This window comes from Lolium perenne, chromosome 6, assembly GCF_019359855.2.
Source record: "Lolium perenne isolate Kyuss_39 chromosome 6, Kyuss_2.0, whole genome shotgun sequence".
NCBI lineage: Eukaryota > Viridiplantae > Streptophyta > Magnoliopsida > Poales > Poaceae > Lolium > Lolium perenne.
The window spans coordinates 126,352,503-126,364,456 of record NC_067249.2 but is presented as its reverse complement, the minus strand read 5'-3'; the positions used below and the strand labels follow the sequence as shown (position 1 = coordinate 126,364,456).

Here is an 11,954-nt window from a genome sequence, read left to right as displayed (position 1 = left end):
CCAGAAAACACAACATGTAGCATTACATAAAGATGATCTTGATCATGATAGGCAACTCACAAGATCTAAACATGAGGCACAAATTGGAGAATACAACCATCTAGCTACTGCTATGGACCCATAGTCCAGGGATGAACTACTCACGCATCACTTCGGAGGCGGGCATGGCGATGTAGAGGCCTCTGATGATGATCTCCCCCTCCGGCAGGGTGCTGGGAAGAGCTTCAGAACCCTCCCGAGCGAGGGTCTGCGATGGCGGCCGCGATGGAACTTTTCGTGGATATGGAGGCTCGGGTGTTTAGGTTTTTCCCAAGATCGTGAATAAATAGGCGGGAGGGCGAGATCGGTGGAGGCTAGGGGGCCCACAACACCCCTTAGCGCGGCCAGGTCTGGGCCCGTGCCAAGGCATGGTTTGGCCGCCCTGTGGCCCCTCTTCGTCTCTCCTCCGAACATCATCTTCGTTACGGAAACATAAGATCTTCGGCTTTTGTTTTGTCCAATTTCGAGAATATTTCCTGTACAACTTTTCTGAAATACAAAACAGCAGAAAACAGGGAACTGACACTATGGCATCTTGTCAATAGGTTAGTGCCGGAAAATATATAAAAGTGCAAGAAGTGTAAGAAAGATATATATAAATTGGTGTAAAACAAGCATGGAGCATCAAAAATTATAGATACGTTTGCAACATATCAGCCAACAAAGAGAGGTGGCAAAACCCTAACTCGTGTATCAGATATGTTTCTGTGGTAGCTAGCTAACAGATTACATAGGCTTGGGAAACCCTAGGCAACATGGACCACACCCACGTCGAGCGTTTCAAGGGTGTAATAGATAGCCCACGATCTGGGAACGACTGAACTGACTAACTCCGACATGTTGGTCTATGACTCCATTTGTTTTTCTAAACTGCAAAAAGGAAAAATGTCTAGGCTCGAGGGTTAATCCACTCAACACGAGCGTGCCGCGCACACACGTCGTGACATGCCGAGTCAAGATGAGCGTGTACCCCCATCTTCTCGCTCACTTACTAGTGGTGAAACAACCCACCGTACCACTCATCTTATCGCTCACTTACTAGTAGTGGAACAACCCACCTTATAAGGTGGTTTAACTTCCTCCCAATTTTCCATATGGAACTAAAGTTTCTACCTCTTGCCACTCCCTTGTGAGCTGTTTTCAATAAAAAAAAAATATTAATATCAAGAAGATACCAATTACACTCAGGCTATGCAACAACGCAATGCTCTAATGGAAATAGAGATGCACTTACATAAAAGAAAAACGTCCCACTATATAGATCTATTCATTATAGCATCGAACTAAACACCACCAAATCAACACCAGAAATGCATCTAATCGTTCTGATCATAGATCATAGGTTTTCACCCTAGAGAAAGTCTGCGCTCACAAAACAACACCAGAAGCACAACCAAACCAATTAAGACGAGACCTTAGATTTTCACCCTGCAAGTTTGGACTGTGAACTTTTCATGTGCTATTTCCCCCACTTGACTTTGCCGCTGCTCCAAATCACTAATCACCGAAGCCAATTCCTCATCATCACTACCAGTACTTGAACCACCATTACTAGTCTTCAGAACTCGGCTTCCATGCCATTCTCCACGACTGACTTCACAATGGAACTAAAGTCATGCCTCATGAAGGCAACAACCCGTAGAGCTTCGCCTCACGCCCGTTGAAACCAAACGATTAGAAAAAAACATGGTTACGAACGACCGAATTCCATTTGATTCGGCAATTCCGGACATGTCGTCCATTTGGAGTTCGTCGACGGAGCCTTCCGGAACTGGACAATCCGGACAGATCTATGGAGACATGCATCAAGCAGATAATCGTCATGGCGTGATAGAAATCCTAGGTCCACTACCTTTATTCATGCCGTGCGAGCAGCCCCCACGCAACCCGCCGACCACCTGCCAGATGTGGGATGAACACCACAAACCAGCCAGGCCTACCGCCTTCGACAGAGACGTAGGTCGCCGCCACCTTGGGCTCCTCGTGCTGCGGGGTTGACCCAACCGCCACGTGCCGCTCACGGAGACCCCAGATCGGCCCGCCGCCACCAGCCAACCTGAGCCACCTGCCAACATACAGTGCGTCGGAGACCGGCCGCCGCTAGCCCGCATCAGCGTCGTCGAGGATGGAGTGAAGGGATTCCGGCGCCGTGCTCTAGATCGTGGCGGGGGGAGATTTGCTGCCTCACCGGTTTTAAATTTTAACATTTTTAAAATTTGAACAATTCTTAAAACTGAATGATTTCAATTTTTGAACAATTTTGAAAATTTATATTGTTTTCAAAATTTTGTACATTTTTTAAAATTTATATTATTTTATAATTTTGAACATATTTAGCTTTGAAAAATTTTAAAATTTGAACAGATTTTTTAAATCATAATTCTAAGAAGAACAAAATCTAAAAAAAATTAAAATTTAACATTTTTCAAATTTCGAAACCAATAAAAACCCTAATCGGAAACCAAAAGACCAGTCAGAAAACCGCCAAAAGGCAGGCTGGGCGAAGAAATGTGAACTAAAGGTCGGCCCATAAGACGAAGGGGTGTGCGGCGCGTTGTCCCTGCCGATCTGGTCGGTGTATATTGTTCATCGATCAGATGTGGCACACCTGAAACAGCACTGACAAACTGTTATGTGGCTGCTAGGGTTTGGGAGGGAGAGAGAGGGCTGCGAGGGCGCGAGAAGGCCGGCCGGGGGCCTTTTGCCCACGGCCGGGCAAGAGGGAAGGGATTTCCTTCTTAATTCTTGCTTGATTAGATTGATACATCTCCTCTCCATATATAGAGAGGTTTACTTGATTTCCAAGCAAGGCTTACTTGACCCCTAAGCAAACCGTAAGACTAACGGGCCCAGGCCCATGACGTACTCTAACACTACACCCCACCTGGACATGCAGCTCGTCCTCGAGCTGCAACCGAAACAAACCATGACTCGACGCAACACAACCCTAACACCTAAAAACAAGCCTTTTACATCTCGGCTTGTTTTATTACTCTCAACCTGAAATAGATTGGGACGCTTTATTGTTGACCCCTGAAAATAAAGTGGACACTATTCGCCCGTCGGACGTGCACCTGTACAGCCACCTGGATCCCATGGAAACCAGCAGGACAAAAGGAGCCCGCGCGGCGGGCGGCGGCGGAATGCAGTGGTGCTACGCGGTGCGCTCCTGTCGGTGACACCATGCCTTCTCCCCGCCGGATGACTGTCGATGGCGCAGACTTTGAGGTTGCTGCCCGCGGGAAAAACAACATGTCCGCCGCCCGTGGGGGAAACCGCACGCCCAAGATCCCCGATGCAGCGGACGAGATCGAGGTCCGTTGCGCAACGAAGCGCAACTTGGAGGAGCTGCAGCTGCAGATCATGCATCTCCCGCACACACCGATGCACTAGGAGGCCGCGCAGCAGCAGCCTGCAGCCTCACCGCCGCCGACACGTGGCGGATAGCGATCCAAGCCGGAAGCGGTGACGACGACGGAGGGAAACAGACCTGGTGGAAGGGCATCCCGGGCGGTGTCGATGTAGAGCCTGGGGCCAAGGTCGCTCCCACACCGCCGAAAGGCAGGGACGGCGTCGGTGGCGGCAGCAGCCACTGCTGCGGTGTTGGTCGCGATGGCAACCGCTGTTGTTGTTGCAGCTGCCCACCGAACAGCGGGGACAACGTCGGTGAGGACAACAGCTGCGATGGTGGCGTTGGTGGCGGCGACCGTTGTTCTTCTTTGTAGCGTCCCGGTGGGGAAGAAGGCAGCCGGCCGCCGGAGAAGAGGGACCCCGGCGCCGAGGTAGGGCTCGGCCGGAGATGGTGGATAGCGGCGGCGAGGCTGCAGCAGCCCGGTGTCGGGTGGCGGCGACGGCAGCAGCAGCGTCGGCTGCAGCGGCCGGCGATCGCGGCGGAGGCCGCCTGGTGCGTCGGCTGCCACGGCAGCAGCGCCGCCGGCAGCGGTGGCCCGTAGGGACCGGCCAGGAAGAGGCGGATCTCCTGGACAGCAGTGGTGAGATCGCGGAGGGCTGCGGTGATCTCCGCCGGGGAGAGAACGACGGGGACGTCGGAGTGCGGCGGCGGCGGGTGGGAAGAACTCGGTGGAGGGCTGGACATGATCGAACCCGGGAAAGCTGATACCAAATGTTATGTGGCTGCTAGGGTTTGGGAGGGAGAGAGAGGGCTGCGAGGGCGCGAGAAGGCCGGCCGGGGGCCTTTTGCCCACGGCCGGGCAAGAGGGAAGGGATTTCCTTCTTAATTCTTGCTTGATTAGATTGGGCTTAGACTCAACCCCCGTTGCCCCGTCAAGGGGCTGACATAGAGAGACCTAATTAGTGCCAGCCGAAACTCGGAATTAGCCCCAATTTCGGTAACTAGCTCTGCTTTCGCGGTCTCAAAAGGAGAAGCCTCGAGCACTTGCCCGCCTATTTCCTTCGAAGCTTGCGTCTGCAGACTGTCTTGCAACTTTCCACCGCCTGTCGGATTCCTCCATCTCGACACGCAAACATCGTTCTGAGGAGTCCCCCATTTGCCGCCCTCCAGCCGGCGGCTACTCTGGGATGGATCGAGGTTTAGCCCAACAGACCTCTTTCCTAAAATTAGTACTCGCACTAGAGAGGAGAAGCATGAGACGGAACTGTAATATACGTGGGTTTTTCTATTTACAGAAAAATTAGAACTCTATATGGACCACTACACATTAGCCCAATATTTTTGCAGACGTTCCGGCAATTTTCTTTTATTTGGATGAAGCCATTAATTGGACCAGCAACTTTGCTCGAGAGCTTATTCGTTATCCTCTCTTTCAAAAGAAGCCTCTGGGTTCCAGTCTGACATTGGAGTCAACTGGTTCGGTTCCTCCCTGGATGGCTGGATCGCCTACGTTCTTTGAACTGGGAACCCATAAATAAATAAATTGAAATTGTCATTCAATCGTGAGCTGTCATATTAAATTTCTAACATGTCTTTCTCCCCTGTGATTGGCTCAAACCAAAATGTAGCGTAGACCGTAAACCAAAGGTTTCCTCCTGCCTTGTTTGGAGCCGTAAAACGAGGTGCAGCAGAGAATTTCTGAATGGTGCCTCAGCTATCGGCCAAGAGCAAAACAGAGCACATCCATCAGCTACGTACGTACGCTGGTCAAAGAGGCAACCACCTACAGATGATGAAAACAGGCTTACACGAGGGATCTGTACCAGTGTGGATCCGTGATATGGTTTGCTGCACGATTCTGCAGCCGAAAGGTCGTAATACAGCACCGATGGGTTCAGAAAGAAGCGTTCAAGACCACACCGATCTGGCGCCCAACCCACGCGCTGCACGTAGGGGCAGCAGCCACAAAGTAGTATCTGTATCTGTATCTGTATCTCGCAGCCCAACGCCGTAGCTAGAGACGATAGCGTAGGCGCCCACCGCCCTCTGCAGGAGGTAACAGAAGCAGGCCACGAGTCCCGCCTCCCATATCTTGTCCCTCCTATAATTCAAGCGACCCAGGACCCAGATATTTGGCATCAGGCACCACCCCATCGGTTTCATAATCGAACGCCGGCAGAGAGTATAGAGTTTGAGTTCCACTTCACCACGTACGCATGGCCGCGACGACATGCGCCTACGACTACGGCAACAGCTGCTCGCCGCCGCCCGCTGCCATGGCCTCGCCCACGGCGGCGAGATCCTTGCAGGCCATGGATCCGTTCAGCAACCACGGCCACAACCACGCCGTCCTAGGCTCCATCATCCACGGCGTCGTCATGCCACCTCCGCCTGCCCCGCCACCTCCTCCGCTGCCCCCGCCACCGCCGCTTCTCGGTCTCCATTCAGGCAACAGGAGCGGCCACTCCGGTTCCAAGGCGACGTCCCGTGACCCTGGCCTCTGCACCGAGGGCCTCGGCTCGGAGAGCTCCGAGAGCTCTGGCGACGTCGACCTCGGCGACGTGGTCGATGATAACATTGAAGAAATGAGAGCAGAGCAGGCACTGCACTGCCAGGAAGAGAAGATCATGCCGGCAAGCGCAAGGGGCAGGAGGGTGTTCCCGCCGCCCATATCGGTCATCGGCGCGGCCGGGAAGCCATGGCAGTACCTCAGGGCGCACCGCGGCGACGGCCGCCTCGTGATGCGGGAGGTCAGGATACCGTCGCGCGAACTGCTCCAGGCGTGCCGGGAGGATGGCCGCCTCAAGCTCCATTTTGCCCACCCGGATGATCAGGAAAACAACTAGTTGATCGATGATCATCAGTGCCATTGACAGCAAGTCGAGAACTAGCACGGATTAAACCGAGATATGACATCACAGTGCAACAGCAATCGGAGGAGAAGAACCGACAGGACAGGGTTTTAGTTTCTTCCTACGAGGGTTAATAAGTTATCGAAGCATGCCAACCAGTGTCGTTTCTCATCTTTCTTTTTCCAAAGAGTTGTAAATATCGCAGAAATTTTGTTCGGTCTTCCCATCGCTCGTCAATCTACGGTCACATTTTTTCCCCTCCCTTGTTCTGTTGCAAGAATCGGATGTGCAGTTCAACGACTTAAATTACAGAAAGTTAACAAAAGAAAACACACTTCTGTCCTACAAACACAAGAAACCAAGTACAGTGCATCGTGTGCTGCTTCCAGCTAAGGATAACCGTGTGCACACAAAGCAGCAAAGCGCTCTACACCTCCAGGTTCACAAGATCCCTGAACCTAGTTGATGGAAAAGGTTCACAGGCTCACATGTGACAGTTAGATGAATGGTCTACGTTAGAGACACCGTGAATGGTATATTGGGGCCAAATATGCTGATTCTGCCAGACTTTGATACAGTGATCAAAACCAATAATACCATGAGCATCGTATCATCAAAATGTTTCAAGGACTGAAGTATTTGATTTCAAATATTCCTCGTCCATCAGATCCTTTTACAAGACAACTATTTATTATTGAATGTTATATTGGTGGAAAATCACCAAGTTGCAAACACAGAGGTGCCTTGTCTAGAGGCAAAGCATGCTTTTAGCATGGATTAGATAGAACAGAAGATCTACCATTTGGATTTGGTGAAGTGAAGGGGCCGTATTCATGGACCCTGTGTTTTCCCGATATTGTGGAACTGGTGTCGCTCTCATTGATGGATAGCCTCAAAGATGAGCCTAGGATGATTTCTGGCCATCCAATGTCAGTAGCACTTTGTATAGATCGGGACGCCTGTCCCTGAATATCCCCCAACCGTGTCTGGTAGATTTGATCTCATCCAAATCAAACTCTGCCACCAGCACCTCCTCATCTTTGTCATTTGCAAGCTTGATGATTTCTCCAGTTGGCCCTGCACGCAGCCATACATATTAAGATCATGGTTTTATTCTTGTACGTACTCTGTATAAGTACGCACACAAGCTGATATACCTGCGATGAATGAATTCCCGTAAAATTTTATAGTGCTGTTTCCATGCTCAGTCTCAACAGTTTCCCTTCCTATCCGGTTAGAAGCAACAAGAGGAACCTGCCCATATTAAGGTGAAACATGAAATTATGAGAATAGTTTAGCCCATGGTAGTTATTTTATTTCGAGGAATAGGAAATAGAAGAAATATCTTTCAATTCCTAAACAAAGCTAGGAGTGCACTGTAGGATATAAAGAAACAAGTAATAGTACCAAGTTAGCGCCAGCATGGCCTTGCATGACACGCTTCCAATGTTCACGGGAATCCAGGTTAGTATCCTGAGGTTCAGATCCAATGGCAGTGGGATAGAACAATATTTCCGCCCCCTGAAGCACCATAGCCCTTGCAGTCTCCGGGAACCACTGATCCCAGCAAATTCCTACCAAGGCATGAATGACAAGATCAGTAACTATACTGAGGTTGTGCCACAGAATATTAGAAGTGCTATTTTGACTAAACTAAATGGAAAAAAAATATTGCTATAAATATTAAAAAAAAAAACATACCAACGCCAATTGTTGCATACTTGGTTTTGAAAGCCTGCATCAATAAAAGACAGGTTCAATAAAAAGGTTTCTACCGATACAATGATAGGCACAGATACATTATGCACATCTAGTTTAAACCAAAGTGATATGTATTACAGATTTGGTATGATGTTCACCTTGAAACCAGTATCACCTGGATTGAAATAAAATTTCTCTTCATAACCTGACACAAAGAAGCTTTTCTAGATCAGATAAGCCACTTACAGTTTATATTGGTACAGGTAAACTCAACCATAAAGTCATACCTGGTCCATCTGGAATGTGTGATTTGCGGTATAGGCCAAGATCAGTGCCATCAGCATCAATAATGGCCACTGAGTTGTAATGAGCATTGTTTGCTTCTTCAAAGAAACTTACTGGTATCACAATATCCAACTCCTTTGCAAGCTTTTGCATTCTATGGACCATAAAGTACGAAGTGAATGCACCAATATTATAGACACCAAATGGAGATAGCACTAGTAGCTTTCCAAATGCTTCAGGGTCAAGCAAGCAAGCCTACCTCATTATAGTTGGGTTCTCTTTATAAGGCTTAGCACGCCGAAAGAAATCCAACCTTTGAGCTTGACAGAAATAGTGCCCTTCAAATAGCTCCTATGAAATTAATACATATATGAACAAATGAGAATTATGTATGTCCTTTTGTCCTCATTGCATTGTGAAAAGGCAGAATGCAACCCAAACTCATATGTTTGTCATGCATGTATCTTGAAAGAAATATTGCAAATACAAATTTTGTCATTTGTCACTGAACGTCACATTTATTTATCATACAAATTTACCTGGATGAGGACAATGTTTGCGCCTTTCTTGTGAGCTTCTCTAATCAACCTGAAACACAAATTATCCAAAATTCTAGTCAGAAGAAATTTCTAGATCTTGCACATGAAAATGCAAAACCTGGAACTTTGCCAAGAGAAGTGACACGCGTACGATCTTTTTAATATGATGATTTTATTACTATGAACGTGAAAGTGTGTAGAACCTTGATAAAGTGGCCCCAAATACTTCAGAGGATAACTAAAACACAATTATCCAATGTTGGTTAGCCTCATCGTAAACAAATCATACACAAAATATTGTACATATAGCATCCTTGATAGATAATAGTCCTAAAAAGGTGAACTATGAACTATGTATGGACTCTAGTTCTGCACTGTTGTTTTCATTTAAAGATGCTGCTAGCAAAGAGCAACAATGGCAAGAAAAAACTGAAAAAGAAAGAAGCCGTGCATTGATAAAAACCATTAATACAGAGCTACAATATAATATTCTGAAGTCAATGATCAAAACCATTAACACCGGACACAGCGTTATAACAGAATTCCCCCAAAGTCAAAAATCAAAACAAAGCTTGATATTATTTCCCAACTCATTTTCTGTATACCAGCTTTAGGATCCAACAAAAATATCGAGGTAAAGTTGCACCTTGAGAGAACTAAATAGCAGAATAAGTTTAGGAAACCCTGGTCTGCAGAAGAACTATAGCCTGACTGATTTTTCAACTGGATGTATATCAACAAAAAGTGTAGACTGACATGGGCTTTGTGTTAAGCATGGTCAAAACAAAACAAAATATGGAGATCAATGTTATTTTCTCTTTGCAATGAGATGGTCATATGAAAAAGTAAACTCCCAAGTTCTAGTACGCTCATTTGGTTTGTCTATCCAAAATATGATGATGCAATGGTTAGAAATAAATGTGTTGAAATGCAGATAGAGCATAACTTCAGAGATGAGTCAAGTCCACTCCAGCTGGGTGTCCTTTGTGGTGGTTAATATGCAAAGCAACAAAATCGCATGCCTAGTGCAAATGGATGCTGCTCAGCATATGTAGTACTCCCTCTGTCCTGAAAAGCATGTCGCGGATTTGTCCAAATTTGGATGTATCGCGACATCCTTTTCGGGACGGAGGGAGTATATCATATTTGTGATTAAGCCAGGATATTAATATATATGGAGCAACTGATTGCCATCGCTATGGTTTATTTTATCTATCTTCTGGATTGTGAATGGCATCAACTATTCGACAGAGCAAGGTGTGTTCTCATTGCATCAAGCCAGTGAAAAGTGCAGAATCAGTAGATGAGGGCACTAGCAAATCAATGGAAGCGGGACAACAGCTCTAAGTTATATTCTCGAGATCAGGGGAATAAAGTGGAAGATAGAAAGACTGAAAGAGTGGCAACAGCTTGCGCAACATGACAAACACTCACTGGCATAAAGGTCACAATTATGGGTCCAACTAAAAAGTAAGTTGTGGTCAGAAGTTTGCAAATACTTCCTTGGAAGTATTTGTTCTGCAATTACAAAATAACTGAGATCCAGTGTGTAAAACAGTAGGAAGTAATAGAGATCCAAAAGCACAGTGATTATGTACCTTCAAAACCTAATTTGGAACTAGGACTAACTGAAAGTATAATACAATTGTGAAAAAAAATTGCGCTGCGTAGGCGTAGAATTTCAGGATCCTAAAGAACAATTGATATAGTACAGCATAGCCAGTCAATGATAAAACTGAAGTCGAAACAAGGAATTGAGTATTTAGGCAGAATTAGCAAAATAGAATGTAATCACCGCGGATCCTACAAACTGTACCAGAATAATACATATAGCTTAACCGCAAGATTCACAGATGCACCAACACAAAACATCCAGGGTCAAGCAATATAGCTGCAAGTTTGATTCCTTGGGAAGATTTACTGCAAATTGGGGGCGGGATACATCCATACCTCTCGGCCGTGGCGACGTTATCGGACACGGTGTCGGTGCAGGCGAACTGCACGGCAGCGACCGCCACCTTCCTCCCCGCGCCGCCGCCGCCAGCCATCTCCGTCGCCTCTCTTCACCTACTCCCGTCCGTCTCCACTTAAGCTGTTCGGCTTTGGCTGCTCTCTGCTTCAGCCACCGATTGGGAACAAGTACCAAAGATTTTTAAGGACTGAAAAAGTCTCAGATCTTGGTCCCACATGGCATAGACTGTTTTAGGCGGTTCTGTGGACCGACGGCTATTAAGCGGCACTGCGGCACCACTCACCGTCCGATCTGATCGACAGTTCATGATGCCCCATCTTTCTTTTTGTCTATGTCTGATTTATTAAGCCCATATTTAACGTGAGTAAGAGCATCTCCAGTCGCATCCCCAAACAATGTTCGACAAAAGCGTCGGATTGGTCGTTTGGGTGACGTCCGAACCAAATTTGCGCTTAGAGGAAGTCTCTTTCCTAGCCACGTCCCCCAAAAGCGACCTCCAAACAAAAAACAAGTGTAAAAGTCGTATCCGGCGTCCCTGATAGAGCCTCTATACACAGGGGATGGGCTAGGGACAATGGACAATATTTGGGCACGTCCAGACCGAAGCGGTCTTTAGGACACGCGACTGAAACTTTTTTTTTTGTCGGCGTCCCCCAAAGGGACGGTTTGAGGGACGCGGCTGGAGATGTTCTAAGAGCCTCTTCACCGGTAACCCCAAATAGTAGCCGGCAGCACACATGCCGGCTACGTTTGGGGGTTGCTGGCAGCAAGTGCCGGTTAAAAAATTCCAAATCCCCACACCGGTACTGCCTCGTAGCCGCTTTTAATAGAAAAAAGACCCCCAGATCGATGTGGAAGTGGCGTCGGTTTGGTGTCGGCGACCGCAATAGCCTTTCTTGGCACAGGGGTTGGTTGGGCTCGCTGATACGTCTCAAACGTATCTATAATTTCTTATATTCCATGCTAGTTTTATGACAATACCTACATGTTTTGCTCACACTTTATAATGATTTTATTCATTTTCTGGAACTAACCTATTAACAAGATGCCGAAGTGCCAGTTCCTGTTTTCTGCTGTTTTTGGTTCCAGAAAGGCTGTTCGGGCAATATTCTCGGAATTCGACGAAACAAAAACCAAACATCTTATTTCACCGAGACGGACCAGAACACCGAAGGGGAGCCGGAGAGGAGGCCCAGGGCCTCCACACCATAGGC

The 11,954-nt window shown here is 47.4% G+C and overlaps 2 protein-coding genes across 2 annotated transcripts; one reads left to right on the top strand and one right to left on the bottom strand.

Moving 5' to 3' along the window:
* Positions 1 to 5,422: 5,422 nt before the first annotated feature.
* LOC127334605 (protein FAF-like, chloroplastic) lies at positions 5,423 to 6,471 on the top strand. The gene has a single exon (XM_051361105.2). It carries the CDS (start codon positions 5,608 to 5,610, stop codon positions 6,235 to 6,237), a length of 630 nt encoding a protein of 209 aa, XP_051217065.1. The 5' UTR covers positions 5,423 to 5,607; the 3' UTR covers positions 6,238 to 6,471.
* A 391-nt stretch (positions 6,472 to 6,862) lies between these two features.
* LOC127334604 (N-carbamoylputrescine amidase) lies at positions 6,863 to 10,898 on the bottom strand. The gene is made up of 9 exons (XM_051361104.2): positions 10,719 to 10,898; positions 8,769 to 8,817; positions 8,489 to 8,580; positions 8,232 to 8,383; positions 8,103 to 8,149; positions 7,945 to 7,978; positions 7,651 to 7,817; positions 7,401 to 7,497; positions 6,863 to 7,320 (listed from the first exon to the last, which is right to left on the bottom strand). The coding sequence occupies exons 1-9, from the start codon at positions 10,814 to 10,816 to the stop codon at positions 7,148 to 7,150; spliced, it is 909 nt and encodes a 302-aa protein (XP_051217064.1). The 5' UTR covers positions 10,817 to 10,898; the 3' UTR covers positions 6,863 to 7,147.
* Positions 10,899 to 11,954: the final 1,056 nt, after the last annotated feature.